General features: G+C 45.6%; 1 protein-coding gene across 4 annotated transcripts in view; it reads left to right on the top strand.

The window, feature by feature from the left end:
• Positions 1–17,757, top strand: part of NTRK3 (neurotrophic receptor tyrosine kinase 3) — a gene marked incomplete at both ends in the record, with an annotated part of 177,561 nt that overhangs the window by 41,679 nt on the left and 118,125 nt on the right. For 3 of the 4 annotated variants that reach the window (XM_079541059.1, XM_079541057.1, XM_079541060.1), the window contains 7 exons: positions 182–250; positions 6,983–7,140; positions 9,156–9,298; positions 9,999–10,140; positions 12,286–12,582; positions 16,295–16,318; positions 16,941–17,011. In XM_079541059.1, coding sequence (XP_079397185.1) covers positions 182–250; positions 6,983–7,140; positions 9,156–9,298; positions 9,999–10,140; positions 12,286–12,582; positions 16,295–16,318; positions 16,941–17,011 — 904 coding nt within the window. The remainder of the gene's footprint in view (positions 1–181; positions 251–6,982; positions 7,141–9,155; positions 9,299–9,998; positions 10,141–12,285; positions 12,583–16,294; positions 16,319–16,940; positions 17,012–17,757) is intronic. The other variant, XM_079541058.1, reaches the window with a different exon arrangement.

Below are 17,757 nucleotides of genomic sequence, written 5' to 3'. Positions count from 1 at the left end.
AAAAATAAAATGAGGAGCTTCCTTTCAGGTTCAGCTTCATTAAAATCTCTCATTAGGAAACCTGAATTGGGTCCTAAACTGTTTGACAGCGCTGTAGCAGATGATGGGCCCTGCGGTGGAAGTAGGGCTGCATGCAGGAGGAATTATTTACCATGATCCTTTTTTTCTTGTTAATTTTCAGAGACCTCTCTGGTAACCGGCTCACCACCTTGTCATGGCAACTCTTCCAGACGCTGCGGCTCTTTGACCTGTAAGTTCTATCCTGGAGGTTCTTCGTGGAATTAAAGGGGAGGCTGAGAGGAGGTTCTTTACACAGAGCTGTTTTGAAGCCTGTGAATAATTATCTAGAACTCCATTGGGCAGCACCTTCTTTGGGAGGGTTTCCTGGCTATGGGAGCACCAGAGCAGAACTGCTTCTCTTTTAGCATTGCAGCGGCTGGCTAATTAACATCAGGATGATGAACAAGTCATTCTTGGGGTAGTAAATCGTTGACTAATGCTAGGAACATGTAAGACATACTCACTGGGCAAGATTTGGAGCAGATCTTCCCAAAGACTTGGTCCTCATGGTTGGCCTTACCCTCCAACTGTTATATGTGTATTTTTCACTTCTGGTCAGGCTTTAGAAACAATCCTGATTTTTGGGTGGGTGACTCCCTTGCTCTCTAGCAATTGAGGTACCTGCCAGCTCCCGTGTGCACGATGAGATAGTTGTTCCCTCCTGGGGCACCAGTGGCCTTCAGCCTGTTGAATTATTGATGGAGCATTCAGTGCTGTGCTTGAAGAATAAATGGACATGAAATCAATGGAGTGTTGCCCCGATGACCTGTTTTGTCGGATTTTAGAAATAGTTGTTTGGTAGGTATAAAAATACATATATATATATATATATGTAGGATTTCTCCCAGAGGATCCTGGGAAGCTCCATTCATCCTCACCGATGATCAATAGAGCTGTAAGCTGGAAGTGACTTATGAAAGAATAAAGACAGTCTTTCAAGTGGGAGTAAGTGTGTTATCACTGGTGTTGCTGCAGTGCATTTTATTTCTGTCAAATTGTTAAATGAAAAATACTAATAGTGATATTAGAAATAGAGGAACGCCCTTCTGATGGGGAATCTGGCTTGCAAACGTAAAATGCTGAACTTGGAATTTGTCCCCTTGCTGATTGCTCTAAATATTTTTAAAGCCTGGCTCAGGTTTCAAGTTTAATAGCATGAGTCATTTGTATTCTTAGACCTTTACTTATTATCATTGCACTGTTTGGCAAAATTCAGATTGATGGTTGCTGCCTCAGAAAGACCCAAGCATGGAGGTGCAAAAGGGGCCGCAGTCCTGGGCGAGAGGTATCAGCAGAGCCTGGGATCATAGTGATCCAGCAGATCAATGGCGATGCTTCCAAAGTGGCTCATTTCTGTTGTTTCATTTCTCTGCTTATATATATATTTTTTTTTTTTTTCTTTGGGTGTGCCCCAGGTCTGCTAGAACAAATCGGGCTCAAAAGACCAGTGCCAGACAAAGAGGAAATTGAGATGCTGCTTTTTGGGCACTGAATGGTGCATGTCCCATCAGATGCTGAATACATCCATAGTGAACAGCGGATGCTGGCAGGGAAGCTGGTGTGCTGGAGGTGGCTGCAGTCTGTGTCAGCAGAGTCACTCGAGGCCAGGGCTCTGCAGCCTGGCAAAGGGAAATGAAGTGGATGGTTTGGCTCCTGTTGGAAATGTGCTCAGAGCTGCACTCAGAGATAACGAGCCCTGATTAATGAAAGAAGTAATGTGGGTAGGCACATGGGAAATCATGGGGCTGGGTAATAGGAAAGAGATGGGAGATGGACAGCCGTTCTGTTATGAATTGTGTTGTCAGCATTTTCATTGGAGTTTCTTGGCAATGCCCAGCTTGGCTGATCATCTCTGCCACTGTGCTCTGAAAGGCTTCTTGGCATCGCCCTGTGGCATGGGCTTGAGTGATCAACAAGAACCCTGTCTGGGAGCTGGAATGAGAGCCTGGTCAAGTTTATTTTCTTCTGGAGAAGTGCTTTGTCACTGATATTTCTTGTCATGTGTCCCCTCTGGGTTTCTCATCACTATGGAACCTCTTCCATGTCAGCACGGGTAGGATGCACCCAAATAACATGATGCTACTGCTTCCCAAAGCATGAAAGAGGAGGAATGTTTCAGATGATATCCACTGGAAAGCCAGTGTTGATGTGCTTGTGTCCTTCCTGTGGCCAGGAAACTGCTGAACTTTGATGTGTTTGAGAGAAAAGATCACGTGGGAATGTAGCCTAAGCTATAGGCTCTGAATAATCATTCACATAAAGAAGTTGGAAACCAAGGTGAAGAAATATTTCTCTTGTGGAGTGGCCGTGGTTCTGAGCACTGGGGCCTTTAAATAAAAGTAAGTCTCCAGGCTGCAGAGAAATTAGGAAAGGATGTGCAAAAGTGGAATCTTTATTTGTAATTTTTTTTAGAAATGCAGAGGATGGGTGAGTAGAAGACAGTTTTTTGGCATGCTGAGCACCAAGCAGGCTCCCAGAATTTGGAAGGGAGATGGAATATATGGCCTACATAAAGTGAGCGTGAAGCACTGGTGAAAACCAGAAAGGGAGTTACATGAAGGATTTACGTGAAGCCAAAACCCCTCTGGAGAGGAAGGAGGTGGCAAAGAGCTGGGGCCTGTGCAGAAGCAGAAGCCCAAGGCTGGAGAAGATGGGAGGATTGTCTCTGGAAAAGTGTTGGGATGGAGGAACTGCTACTGTGTGTGATGGAGATCTCCATATGGGAACATAAAACCTGACAAAGCCATGGTGAGCACTGAGGAGATGAGCCGAACGCTAATATGAAAATCACGCTGCGCTGTGAGAGCAGGCAGGTGAATGGGAATCTGGGGCTTGAAAGAGCTGCCGGTCTGCATTCAAACCGTCTCAAGCTAGGAATATTCCTTTAAAGCAGAAGCATTAAACAGAGTGGAGCTTTTCCAGTGATGACTCACTGAAGAAAGGATGGCAAAAATGAGGCATGCTTCCAAAGAGTATTATCTCTTTCTCCTTCTGGCCAGAACAAGACTTGGAATGGTTTCCTGTAACTCCAGCCCAAATTCCCACGGCAGAGGCTGACCTTGACCGACAGGGCTGGAGCTAATGTGTGCACAGCTCTCCAAAGCCTGAAGCAAGCTGAGCGTGCACAAGGAAGCATCTGACACTTGCAACAGCTCATAAACATTGGACTTTGAGCCTTTCTTATCCAGAAGTCACAGCTGGTTTCCTCTGTCATGTCCTTGGCTTCCTTTGTCACGTCCTCAGAGAGCTTAGGGCTGACATTTCAAGAAATTCCTTCCCGGAAAGGCCTAAGACTCTGGATCCAATTACTTCCTTGGTTGGATAAAATGCTGTAGTCCTGAACATCTTGTTTCTCTGCCTGGACTGTAAGCATTTCTAATACAAGTAGTCCCTGCCAGCTTAGCCTGCAGTACATTTCTACAATGCTACACAAGATGCTTTGGGAATGGGGCATGGCAAGCTCTCTGGTGTGATGAGCCCAGCTTAATGTCTGTGCCTTTAGCTTAAAAACTTACTGCCACCAACAGTTGCACTAATGCAGCTGTAGCAAGATGATGGTACTTGCCCGCTCCATGCATTAGCCAATGTGGATGTTGGACACTGTGTGTTGCTCCCTATCAGAGCTCTTCCCTTTGGGTCCCATCCCTTTCTGGAAGGAGGTGAAAACAACACCTGCACCCCCAAGAGAAGCACTAGTGCTGGGAAACAGAAATGGGAAATGAAAATAGGTTTTGTTCTCTGCCCACTGGGCACATTTTGGTTCTTGAGCTCAAGGAAACGGGCTGTGTTTTGAAGGATGAGAGTGTTTTAATTGCAGGCATACCAAAGCTCAAGAGCAGCTTTATGTGAATGAAAACAGGCAGCAGAAGCGTGGCAACAATCTGAGCTGCTGCCCTCTGAGAGGCTGTAGCTGCAGACAGCTTTGTTTTAGCTGATGAGACCTGGGATAAGGTGTGTGCCTTGGTTAGCTGCCTAGTCCAAAAAAAAAAATCACTCTGCTTTGGGTATGAAGTCCTTCTACTTGGAATACTGGTGCTGGGCATGATTGTCCCCATTTCCTTCTGTCCCAAACTTGAGCACAGTGCTGGTGCCCTGTGTGCTCAGATCTTGCCCAGATGCTTTGCCTGCTGGCTGATGCTGGCACGCGTTATGGGTTTTATCCCTTTTCAGGCCAGTTCCTCTGGTGCAGAAAGCAGCTCCGTTCCTGTATGGAGACCAATGTGCCTGTAGCCATGATGCTCATTGCTTCTCACAGGCATTTTCTATGTTAACGAGACCATCAGGAAGATGTGGGGGTGTGCAAAGCTCCTGAGTGCCTGTAACCAAGAGATGCTTTGGCAGCGTTTCCAGGCTAAGGCTACGTGATAGAAATATCCTTATCCTTTCAGCAGTGGGCTGTGCTAATGCACGTGGACAGGAGTCTCTTGCTTTGGATGTCTCTGAGATGCTGATACATCCAATAAGCACATAAAATTAGAGAATATCCCTTGTTGGAAGGCACCCATAAGAATCATTGAGTCCAATTCCTGGTTCCACGCAGAACCACCCGAAAATCAGACCATGCAGTAGAGGAGGTCTCTTGGCTGCTGCACCATGCTTTAGAGAGATGTATCTCCAGCACAGGGTGCTGGCTTCCTACCAGCCAGTGGGGTTTTGCTCCTCAAGATGCATCTAGTGCCTAGTGATATATGCTAACCACAGTTCTAGGACAGTGATGAGATCTGAGAAGAGAGATGAGGGTTTGTTTTGGTGTGGTTTTTTTTTTTTTTTTTTTTTTTTTTTTTTTTTTTTTTTGAGCAGATTTTGAGTGGAAATAGGCATTGAAATCTCTGCAAACCTCATTGTGGCATGAAAGACTCCAAGCAAAGAGGAGAAGCATCTCCCACGTGCCAAGTGTGCTTTTACAGTCGTGTAAGAAGAAAACTGATCTATGTACGCATCCAGAAACCCACAGTGTGTTCACATCACAGTGCCATGCCAGCTGCCGGTGGCGCTCAGCGTGTCTGGCCAGTGATGGGAGTTAATTTGTGCAAAAGCCCCTGTGGGGGTCTCGGTTAGGGTGTGTTACATCACTGATGTTGGGGCAGGTCGTGGGTAAGTTCTGCCCTGACGCACACTGCTCCTGTATTATTCATGACCCATCATGAATTAGCAATGGGCTGGGAAGGCTGCCTTCTATTACTTACAGCGCTGCTTGCAAGTGCTGCGACAGCAGCTCTGCCCAGCAGCCTTGTTTCATGAGGATATTTGCAAAGGAGCAGAATTTCCCCTTCTTGCAGTGCCTCTTAGCCCACGCTGCTCTTAAGGTACAGCACTAGTATTGTGTCCTGCACCCAGCCCTGCTGGTGGCAGTGATGTTGGGTCTCCAGGAAGACCTGGATTCTGAATCTGTGGCTCACAATGAAAGGATTGTGAAGCTTGAGCAGAGAATGCCTTATTGAATGCCACCAAATCACTGAGCTAATCTGCTCTGGCCTGTTAAATTCAGCGTTTTGGCCTTCAGGTCTCTTGTCAGAGCTTTGTAGCTGTCTTAACAAAGGTTTGGGTGCTTGTGAATTGGGGGGAACACAATAACAAAAGCCCACTGAGTGGAGCTTAGCTCCACTTTTGGAGTTTGTTATGCAGGTGTCAGTTTGTATCTCCCTGTAGAACAATATGCCATCATTAGGGTTCAGGTTTAATAACCCTGAGTGCTACCAGGAGCTGCCTTCTCCTGCTTTCACAGCACCGCTATGGACAAATGGCAGCTGCATGTTTGGAACTTGTTTCCAAATCCTGTTAGTCGGTGGAATTAATTTGTAAAAGGAAGCATGAATTTTGCAGTGATGTGTGGAATGGAGCAGAAAAGCAGCTTCCCCCTATGTGAGGCGGGGAGCTGGATGCTGTAAGAAGCAGCAGTTTGACCTTTGGAGATGCTCTTCTGCTTTGGGGTTATCAAGCTCACCTTTTGCTGTACGGACTGCTTTGTTTTCTGCTTCACTGTTTCACAAGGACTGATTCTGTTTGTTCAAGCTCTCTCCTCTGTTTTGCTCATGTTATCAGTCCAGCTCATGTTGGTGGTAACTCCTGTGCTGGCTGAGCACTGAGGTTTCCTCCCTGCTGAGATCTGCACTTATTGCATAGATAGCTGTAGGGCTTTAAAAATGTAAATGAAATGGTTAATAGGTTGGAAAATCAATAATAATAAACATCCATTGTATATAAAATGTGTAACAGTGTCTTAAACGAAGTACATTAAAGGCAGTGCTTCTTTCCATTTCTCCCGGCCAGGTCAGCGGGGTCTCAGCACGGTGCTGTTTGATTTGATTAAAATGCATGATATCCTGCACATTAGTTCATGTCCTGGAGCACCAGGAGGCTGTGTTTGTATGAGGTACTCAGCAGAATCACTGCTAGCTTCACTGAGCATTGGCGGTGGAATTGGAGGTGTGCTTTCACCAGCAGGCTCTTGGACCCCTCTAGGTGTGGGGTGCTAGGAGTGAGTCGGTGTGTTAGGGTAGCGTGAGGCTGCTTGCTCCTTTCTAAGGGATAAATTTGATTTGTTGGAGCTGTTGGGATGGCATCGCTGTGAGACTGAGCTGTAGATGTTCCCAATCCCTGGAAGTGCTCCAGGCTTGGTTGGATGGAGCCCTGGGCAGCCTGAGCCCCACAGCGGGGAGATGGAACTGGGGCTTTGGGGTTCCTTCCAACCCAAGCTTTCCTGTGTGCAGTCCTCATGGTGAAAGGTATATGCAAGCACGGACCAGGAAGATGTAAAACCTTGTTCACACACACTCCTTCGCAAACACGTATGGATGTACAAAATCTGCCCCTCTGGAGTAGGAAGAGATGCGAACCATGTGTCCTAGATGATCCTGCAGAGGACCTTCTCCCCGGTTATCCTTCCCCAACCCCACTGTCGTTTCTTTCTCTCTGCCCATAGGAGATTAGAGAGGAACCCTTTTAACTGCAGCTGTGACATCCGCTGGATCCAGCTCTGGCAGGAGAAGGGCGAGGCCAACCTGCAATCCCAGGAACTGCGCTGTATGAACTTGGACACGGCCATCATCCTTTTGCAGGACATGAACATCACCCAGTGTGGTAAGGTGCAGCCCGTTCAGGGCTCCTGGAAGGGTGCTGGCAGGATGCCTGTCTTGCTCTCTCTGGTACAACCAGCCGACCCATTTGTAGGGAACCTGATGCTGCACTACCTCGCCGTGTGGTCAAGGAGAGCATGATTGAAGATAATTAGGGTGTCTTGTGTATTAAAAATAGAGTCTGGGTAAAAGTTGGGCTGCTGTTTTGGTGTGCCCGAAGGTGCCGTGGGGTTTGGGAGGCTTTCTTTGTTGTAGTGCTATTGCTTGAATCATAAACCTTAGAATCAATCAAATTGGAAAAGACCTCTAAGATCACTTAGTCCAACTGTCAGCCATTCCCCACCATGCCTCCTGAGCACATCCCTCAGTGCTGCATCTTTTCTTGAACATCTTCAGGTATGGTGACTCCACCACCTCTCTGGGCAGCCTGTGCCAATGCATCATTCTTTCTGAGAAGAAATTTTCCCTGGTATCTGATCTGAACCTCACCTTGCACAACTGAAGGCTCTTGTCCTAAATCTTTGATCAATCCATGTGATAGCCTGAGAAGCTTCATATAGCTCTTCGTCTGTCTACCAAATTCTAGAAGTGGTATATTGATGAGAGAAAATACCCTTAGGAAATATGTCTCTATCCATTTTCTTTGCTTTAACTTTTCAATTGAAAGCTTGCCTCTGTCAGCAAGAGGTTGGAGTGACTGTATCTCGCTCTGCTTTATGCTTGTGTTTAACAGAGTCCAGTGGCCCCAGGAGCACGATGAGGCACGTTCAATACTTACCCTTTTTCTTTCACCTTGTTCTCATGTCAGCTGCCTGTCTGGTATCAGTTTTTGCTCTGTTGTTGCCATTACTGGAAAGCATTTCTTGTAGTATAAAGGGAAGGACGTGTACCTTCAGCAGAACAATTAAAGTGTCTGTACACGAGCAGCTGTCAAACTCAGAGGATGAAAAAAGAAAGAAAAACAGAGGTTTTCTTTCTTTGATAATTGACCTCTGTTCCAGGAATTTGAGTTCATTTCTTGTAGCAGTAGAACACAGACAGCACGCGTTTTCATTTGCATGAATTTTTTGCTTCCGAGTTCACGATGTCCCTTTATTAATTCCTGGAAATTGGCCAGACTCTGCCTGCGTGTGGATGAACTAAAAAGATCTGAAAGAGCACTGTAACTTTCTCCACAAATAGGGGAATAATAATCTGTAAGGATTTGAGGGGAAAAAGATCTGTAGGAATCGGGGGTGGGAGGAGAGATGCCTCCGTCAGTGGTGGTATTAGATGGGCATCAGGGTGGTGATTTGAGGGCACAGATGTCCTGGCTTTGGGTCAGTGTGATGGAAGGGGACTGCCGTTCTGCCTTACCCAGAAGAGCCCAGAATGTTCTTTGCCCTTCTAATTGCAGCCAGACGGCCTTGTTTCATGTTGCAAGGATTTTTGGTGCCTGCAGCACCAAGAAAGGAAGGTATGTGAATCAGGACTGCCGTAAATCAATGAATTGTTCTGCTACCACCAAAGCAGAACAAGGGCACCTTTTGTTAGGAGAGTGGTGGTTGATACGAGGATGCATTCTTGGTCATCTGCTATTGATTGTTACAAATTAGAGGGATAATGTTCTTCCTCAGAGTGCTGGGCACTCTCTGCCGTATACCTATAGGTGTGGACACTTTGGATCCTCTCTCAGTGCATCAGCTTTCTTGTCACTGGTGCCTGCTCTTAAAAGCAGCATCTGTGGGGCTAAAAGAGACTGGGAGGATGTTGTGTGAGGGGAAGAGCAGCCAGAACTGAATACAACTTGTGGAGGATCTTGTCAGCTGGCATATCTCCAGCATCCACGTTACTGGACGTGGAACACGTCTCCATGCTCCCTCTTTTCCTTGGTGGGACAGTACCATGCTATTGCTTCCTGCTACATACTGCAGAGTGCTGGAGGCTGATTTGACAAACAGCTTGGTGGGATTTGTATCCACATGTGTCCTGTGGCTAATGCTGCCCTGCACCTAAGAATTTCTATGTCTGCCCTCCCAGACCTCCCTGAGATCAGTGTGAGCCATGTGAACCTGACGGTGAGGGAAGGGGAGAATGCTGTCATCACCTGCAATGGCTCAGGATCACCACTGCCTGACGTTGACTGGACGGTGGCAGATCTGCATTCCATCAACACACACCAGGTAGGGCCCAGGAGGTGCAGTGCTGCTGGGTGCTGTCATGGCTGGGACCTTGGGTTCCCCACATCTATGAATGGGGGGATCTGTAGGTATTGTGGAGTGCAGTGAGAAATGTGAAATGACTGTAAGGAAAATAGAGGTATCTTATCCATATGAGAACCCTGAAGGACGTTGCAGGCAGCAAAGCCTTTCCTCTGTGTGACAGGAAAGTGAAGATGAGATAGCTTCATATCTCAGTGCTCCCTAATTGAATCTTAACTCATGTCTCCTCTAATGAAACTACCTGTTTACAGATGTGTCTGCAATAGCTGTAGCTGAAACGGGCAGCTAAGCAAGCTTGTCTAGAGACAAGCTATGTTTACCAATGCTGCAACACTTGCAGCTCTCCACATCCCAATAGCTCCTCATAGAATCATAGATTTGTTTGATTTGGAAGGGAGTCTTAACGGCCATCTGGTCCAACTCCCCTGCCCTGAACAGGGACACCTATAGCTGATCAGGTGCTCAGAGCCCTGTCCAGCCTGACCTTGAATGTCTCCAATGACAGGACGTAAGATACCCTCCCCTGGTCCTACTTGTCCTTGAATTTTAAAGCCTTTCTTGCCTCTTACGCAGAATCTGTGATACTCTTCTGGGGGCAGTAGCAGGAAGGAGAGAAGCCAGTGGATGCTGATTTCTGTCTGTATTTCTCTGTGATGTACAGACCAACCTCAACTGGACCAATGTTCATGCCATCAACCTGACCTTGGTGAACGTCACCAGTGAGGACAATGGGTTCCTGCTTACCTGTATTGCTGAGAATGTGGTGGGGATGAGCAATGCCAGCGTTCTGCTCACTGTCTACTGTAAGTAGCAGTGGGGAGACTTTGGTGGTGCAGAGACTGGAGGGAGGGCAGTGACTTGTATGGATGCACTGCAGATTGCTGCCTGTGATGCACTGATATTTTTTTGGATGCGGATTAAGAGCTGAGCACAGCAGGGGGTCCTTGTTCAGCACTCTTAAGGTCAGTACTGAGCAGAATTTCTTGCAGAGGTGAGCATTAGAGCAGACGAGCCCCAGGAACACACTAGTGGTGGATGTCTCTCTGCTCAACTCTTGGAAGGTACAACAGAGTGAGGGGAAAGTCACAGAAGGACTAAACTGTCTTTGTTCACAAAGAGTTGCTCACCCTGGTATCGTGAGAGAGGTTAAATGTCACCCTTGCTAAAGCCAGTGTGATCTTTGCCTCTGATTTTAGGGTGCTTCATCCCAGATGTGCTCCTACAAAGTTAAACAGCACACACACCATGTGGGCACACGCGTGTTGCATTTCAACCATTCACTTTTAACTACTTGGAGCTTGACTTTTTGTGTGCTTTCTAATATATTTCAACACAAACCTGACCTTAAGGGGAAGTTTACATAGCTTTGCACTCTCGAGCAGTTGAGATTTACTATCTGTTGCTGTGTCTGTAGCATTTGTAATTTGTAGTTTAGAAATCTGACTTCCCAGCACCCTTCCAGGCACAGTAGGGACCATGTGTGATTCTGGCTAGTTTTGGTGAGCCCACATGTGCTGCAAGCCTTAGCATAGGAGCCACGGGGTCTTACAAAGACAAGGTAGTCACAGGGGATTGGGAAGAGGAGAGCAGATGCTTTCTTCTTTCATCTTCCTCCCAGTAAGTACTATTGATGGACTGAAGAATGGAGGTATTTAAAGTTCACATCAGCTCAGAGATGATCAGTCAGCAGGTGGGTGTGTTGTTTTTTTTTTTTTTTTTTGCACTGCGTTTTAGCATGTTTTTCCTCCACACCTTAAAAAGCACGCTGCCAATGCCTGTTTTCACCCATGTAATCCTCTAAGCTGCTGACAGTTTCTGCTACCCCTGCTCTCATTGCCCAGACCCATCACTCGGGCTGTGTTTTCACACCAAAAGAGAGTAAAAATCTGGGTTTCTCTGTGTAGGTGGCTGCCTGATTTGAAGCATCCTTGCCAAGAAGATGTGAATAAGCCACATGTAGATCTAGACTTGTGAGTGAAACGAGGTGGCTGGGACACAGCTATGTGGTTCAGGGTGGCTGAGTACCACATTTTTTTTTTTTTTTTTTTTCCCAAAAGATGGGCTGAAGTCAGTGATTTTTTTTTTTACAAAATTTTTTATTATTTTTCCTTGTGGATTGTCTTTGCAGCTGGATGCTCTCAGGAAAATGGGAACCTCAGAGAAGATCTCTGTCTCTTTGTGTCCTTTGTATTTGCACAGAATTGTTCTTTGGGTCCACACATTGCCAGCCTTAGGGTTTAAGACTTCATATGTAGATGTTGTATTTGGGGTTTCAGAAGCGATGGCAGCAGAACATCTGAATTGTTGGGGGGTTTCCCAAAAGGATGAAGATACACACGCAAGAAACTGCTGGTTGTGTCCCTGCTTTTCCTTTCTCTGTCCTGCTCTAGTCCCTTAAATTATAACACCCCTGGAGGGTGCTCAATGAGTGGGAACTCCTTTGGGATGTTCAAGCAGTCAGAATTCCCATGGATCTGCAGCCACAGGAGGATACTCGCTCCCTCAACTTATGAAATCTGAAACTGCTCCTTGTGACTGGAGATCCCCCACGGGCACCTCACATGTGGGTACTGTGACAGTGCGATGTCCTGGTGTCCTCTATGGGAGCCGACTGCCTCCCTGTGATCTCTGGAGGAGAAGATCACAGCCATCTTGTGCAGACTGAGTAACTTGTGTCTTAATAATTTCTTGGCTGGTGAAGGAACCAACTTTGGGGTTAATACATAACCCCCTTTACAAGCCCAGTATTATGGTTCAGGTCCTCCTTCTGGGGAGTATGGAGTGGTTCTCATGACTTCAGTGCTCCTTTTTTTGCAGGCATCCATGGGAACAATAAAAGGAGCAAGGGATTTTGGAGGCTGCGATTTCAATAACCTTAATTTCCCTAATGCACAAGGCATGATGCAGCTATTGGGTTGCTGTGAGCCTGCTGTGTTTCTCTCTACTAGATCCCCCTCGCATCCTAACTCTGGAGGAGCCGGTGTTGCACCTGGAGCACTGCATTGCCTTTGCAGTGCATGGGAATCCAGCTCCTACCCTTCACTGGCTGCACAACGGTCAGGTCCTCCGGGAGACAGAGATTATCCACATGGAGTTTTACCAACAAGGGGAAGTGTCTGAGGGTTGCCTTCTCTTCAACAAACCCACCCACTACAACAACGGCAACTACACGATCGTGGCCACCAACCAGCTGGGCTCAGCCAACCAGACCATCAAAGGACACTTCCTTGAGAAGCCCTTTCCAGGTAGGCTGTTCAGTTTATCTCGTTAGGGTTGTCTGATGGTTTTAATATGGTAGCACCAGTAATCCTGGCAGCTCGAGGAGGTGCTGTCAACTCATTCTAAGTTGGCCTTTAAGAAGAGGGTTGGAAAAGGGGACACCAAAGGACACTTGTGGTCACAACTGTCTAATTCAGTGATCAACACAGCATAGAAATTACAAAAGGTGATGAAGAGAAATCAGACCCCATTGGATCAGATGATCTTTGAGGTCCTTTCCATCCCAAGCCATTCTATGACTTATGAAGTGTAGTCATCTGTGGTGGTGTCTGACTGGAATGTGAGAGCAACGAGAGGGGCATCATGATAAATCTAGTGATGTGAAGTTTTAAGCAGCCCTGCAAGATTGTGACCCCAAGTACGTGGTTCACCTGTGAATGTAATGTTGTGTTGGGACTGCTGGTTCTCATCAGCCGCATATCAGCGATGCCTGATGTGAATCAGTGTAAAAGGAAATGCGCAAAGCAGTTTAACAGCAGGAAATCCCCCTTTTCTTGTTTATATCAAGAGGAAGAATTTGATCTTGAACTTTGGTGGAAGTCAGTCTAAATTGCACTGAGAGGAGAGAGACTAAATGGTTTAGATGTTTGTGTTTGCAATATATCCTGCAATACACAGATGGTATTATTCTGTGGAGTTGTTACTTATAAGCTAAATAAAGGAAATCCTCTTAAAGTGAGGCAGGCTCTGCCTTTTGTTCCTTCTTTTATTTTTTTTTCTTCCAACTTGCAGTTGAGAAATGATTGCAACTGGATGAAGCAATGTCAGGATTGTTTTCTTTCTAAATATGACATGTGCAATTCCAGGATGACAGGTCTACAAAAAAAAGGCGACAGCTCAATTAGTTGCTTTGCATCAATTTGCTAGGATTTCTTTACTGATTGTTTGGAATTCCCTGCTGCACTCTCTAGTGATTTATGGCTTAACTGCAAAAAAAAAAAAAAAAAAAAAGAAAAGTTTGAAGACGTGAAGATCCAGCTCTGGAGAGTACAGCAGAGACCTTTGGTGGTGATCTTTCTACTATATAGCAGCGTTGATGGCTTTGGTCTTCTCTCTAGTATTGCAGCATCACACTGACCATCGTGGAGTTAAGGTCTGTGCATGCTGCTGCCTTCAGGAATGATGCCGTGAGAAAGTGGCAGCTCTAAATTGGCCCCTGCAGCCCAAGAAAATCCAGCAAAATAGGGCATTTGCTAAATATAGAAAAATACCAACAGTACTCTCACTTATTATTTATATCACGCCATATATGTACACAGACTTTTCCTACAGGTCAAATATTGTAAATGCAAACCCAAATCTCTGCCTTGAAGATCTGACAATTGAACAAATGAGCTGATATGGATGGGAATGGAAAATTTATATTCAGGCCTCAAGGATGATGCTGTTTGGGTATCCTACCTATTTATGCTTCCTGCTGTCGGGGGGGGAAAGAGCAGCTTACAAAATGTGGGTGGGTGAGGTGAGGCACAGGTTCTCAGCATCAGCTCTGTCAGGTGCCACCCTTGTGACCCCTTTTCCCCATATGTGAAATGAGGACACCTCTAAGTAGGTGCTGGATCTCCAGAAAAATGGGCAGATCTGCTCTTCTGGAGAGCTGATTTTGGAAGTGTACCTAAACCATGCTATGATGTGGGAAGGTACATCAATGTTTGAAGCACCTCTTCTGTCAGAGGCTCAGGGAGAACCTGTTTGTGTGAAATGTATGTAGAATGTTGCCCTTGTCTGTGCATCTTCACCAATGCCTTGTGTGTGTTATTGATGTGAGTGCTTACATACCCTGAACCAACTTCCAGCAAGAAATGACCCATTTCTCTTATTTCTTTTGATCTAAAGTCCCAAGCTGTTCCTCACCCTTGCAGACCCTGTCAGCACAATCCAAACTGTAATTTATTTTCCCTCAAGTTCGTTGCTCTGTCCACTGCCGGAGCTGACATTAACACTCAATGCAGCTGATGTCTATAATTTCCCATTTGAAGGTAGACTCCTCCAGGAAAATGTGACAAATTGAAACTTCCCCATGGTGGTTTGTTTGGGAAGCTCATTGCCTATAGCAATTCACTTGTGCACAGGTATTGCTGTAACTACCTATGATGGGATTATTAGTCTTAATACAAGGCTTAGCCTGGAAGAATTTCTTTTGGCATGGTAAAGGACCTTGTGACCGTGGGTTTTTTTAGGAACCTGTGGTGTGTAACCACTCATTAGTGTGATGCCAGATTGTGTTGCCTAGCCTGGAGGAGAAATTGCTACTAGAAACTGTGTAGAAGCTGGGAGATGCATGCCATAACTTCTTTGTGCCATGTCGTGGCTCTAGGGGCCTGGAGCATGGCTCCCAGGACAAATTTCTCATCTCCCAGTGAAGATGTCATTGCATTTTGTCACTGACACCTGCGCCATAGGCTATTCCTATTTCCTTTTAACTAATCTGCTAAGTTGGTCTATCAAATTCCCCCTGGATGATCATTAGTTCTTTGGAAACTTCTCCCAGACATCAAATTGAATAAAATTTCTTAGTTTTTGTTTTACCCTTCAAAAAATAGAAATGTTTAGTGGGAAAAACCTCTGATGGGTGTCTGTTTACTCCAGGAAAGAAAAATGAAAAAGCAGATAACATTTTTATGACTAGAGTCTGTATTAATAGATAAAGAAGTAGAACTGTCCACAGAAAATATTTTTTTCCTCTTTTTTTTTTTTTTTTTTTTTTTTTTTTTTCCCCTCTTGCTAGAGAAAGTCAAGGGAAATTGGTTCTGCTTAACTTGAAACAAAAATATTTTTTCAGAGTCTTTTTCTCCTGGTCTGGAAGGCCTTGTTTGTCACTTGGGGATTGTTTTACACTTCCCTTCCAAACCTCTTCTGTACTTCAGTGTGAGCATTTCTGTGTCCTTCCAGGAGCCCTCTGCCAACAAAGCTGTGTAAACTCCAGTTAACATCAGGCTCAGTTTCTTACATGGGCGAGTGAATTTTGAAAGCTGACACTGTTCTTATGCTATGTAAACTGAATGTCATGGAGAGCCTTAAACCTCATTGTTAGAGCCTTTGGAAGTCTTCAAAGCTGAAGGGGCCTTGCTGAATAGACCAGAGCAGTCAAGTGGCTGCCATGCAGCTCTCTTGGGGAGGAAGCAGCTCTAGGTCAGCCATGGCATCGGGTCCAATGCTGACACTATTAGCATTCATGAGTGGACTTAATAGGCTTTTGAGGGAGCCCGAGAGGCCTCCTCTGACCCCCTGGATCATTCTGGCCTGTTCTCCTTTTGATCTGATCCCTGCCCCTGTAGACCTTTGTTGCTGGGTGAACCAACCAAGGCAAAACCTGCCTCTCTGCCTCCATCCTGCTGAACACCTGTGTCTGCTGAGCTTTGATCATTTGCTAAAAGCAATCATTTAACAGCTAGTCAAAAGGTCCATCATTTCCATTTCAATTTTGCAGTTGCATCCTTCCAATTTCACTTCAGATCAAGGCTCCTGTGCACTCAGTCCTGACATCTGGCGTGTCCTGCTGGCAACGTGTATCCAGGACATCACCAGTTAGAGATGCCCAAAGGGATAACATATTAAATGTTTTTGTTTCTTGGGCTCTTGAGGTGGTAGAGTGTGCCTGAGGTGGGCTGGGAATGGGGTTACTGTGCCTTTGCTTTGTTGCTAATTGTGTTGCTTCTCTCTTTGTCCTTTCCACAGAGAGTACGGACAACTTTGTCTCAAGTAAGTGTCTCCTTTGCATACTGTGGGAGTTGTCTCTGGCTTCCCAATGCACGACCAAGATGGATGGGGAGGTGTTGATCAGTTCTGGGATTTCTCCAGAGCCCTGGAGATACTTCCCTTAAGTGCGATCCTAAAAAAGGATCTGGTGTGTAATCATCCATGTACAACGTGCTGTGTGTTATGGAGTGGGATGAGAATTGGACTGAACTTTCACGGTGTTTCCTTAACAGACCATACTGTATTTCCCCACTCTCCAAAGCCCATCCAAGTAACTGCTTCTTTGGATAAATTATGCTGAAATTAATCTCATACCTTATCCCTACAGTAGACGTCTGAAGTTTCTATTGGATGGCTGAGGGGTGGAGCTCGCTCACCCTGGCAGAGCAGGGACTTGAATGTTTCTCAGTTGCAAAGTTGAAATAGCATTAGCATTGTCTTGGTCTGCGTTTTTTCTATGGCTGTGCACATCACTCTTTGATTTTAGTGCTGTCTGAAATAAAACTGTGCCGCCTTGTTAGGGATGAACTGGTTCTCCTTGGGTCAGACGTGTACTGGGGGCATGCTGGTGCTTTAGGAGCATCATCAGAGCCACACTGAATCTTCTTCATTGTTTTGGTTTCAGTTGGTGACTATGAAGTGAGTCCCACCCCACCAATCACTGTGACCCACAAACCAGAGGAGGACACGTTTGGGGTGAGTCCTGTCCTCAGCACAACTATTCTGCGTGTATTTCTTATTAATGGCTCAGTGTTTACAGTCCAGCGCTGTTTTGAGATGCTTGCAAGGAAAAATCTCTTCCTTTGTGGTTCAAGTCAGCCAACAAAATAAGAAGGATTTTATGGTTTGTGCTGGGGAAGCAAAGTACTGATGTGAACTGTGTGAGCCTCTTGGGTCTGCTGTATGCAACCAGGGAGCTCTTTGAAAATAAGACATCCTGTGAAGTTGTTGCTGGCAGGTCAGAAATTCTCACTCTGAAAAAGTAGCACCCAGAGAACAAACAAACAGTCGATTGTGTTTCATGCTATTATTGAACTGTTAAGTTCAGCCCTGTTAGAGACTCAGATTTAGCTTGGTTCAATTTTGTCAATGCCAGTTTGCCCTCTCTTCTACCCTGCAGGGCATGCCAAAAATAAAAAATGAAAGAAAGCCTATGGTTTATCAGATCTCACCATTGTCTTTATTTTGCAGAATTCAGGCGAGGGGAAAAAAAAAAATGTGTACAAGCATTGGGAAAAAGTAGCATGTTATACAAGTGCTCTAATTCTGTGAAAAAAATTTAAGATCTCGAAACCTGCTAAGTATTAACAGAATGAAGAAAACACAATTCCCCTTGGTTTTAGCTCCCATCCAACTGAAACTCTTGTATAGCTGAAGTGAAAGCTTTGAACAGTGAGAAAAGGGTAATAATGTGCAGTGATTATTAAATGCAAAGCATAGGA

The sequence above is a fragment of the Tetrao urogallus genome, assembly GCF_951394365.1.
Source record: "Tetrao urogallus genome assembly, chromosome: 11".
NCBI classification, from domain to species: domain Eukaryota; kingdom Metazoa; phylum Chordata; class Aves; order Galliformes; family Phasianidae; genus Tetrao; species Tetrao urogallus.
This window is presented reverse-complemented; position numbering and strand designations above follow the sequence as displayed.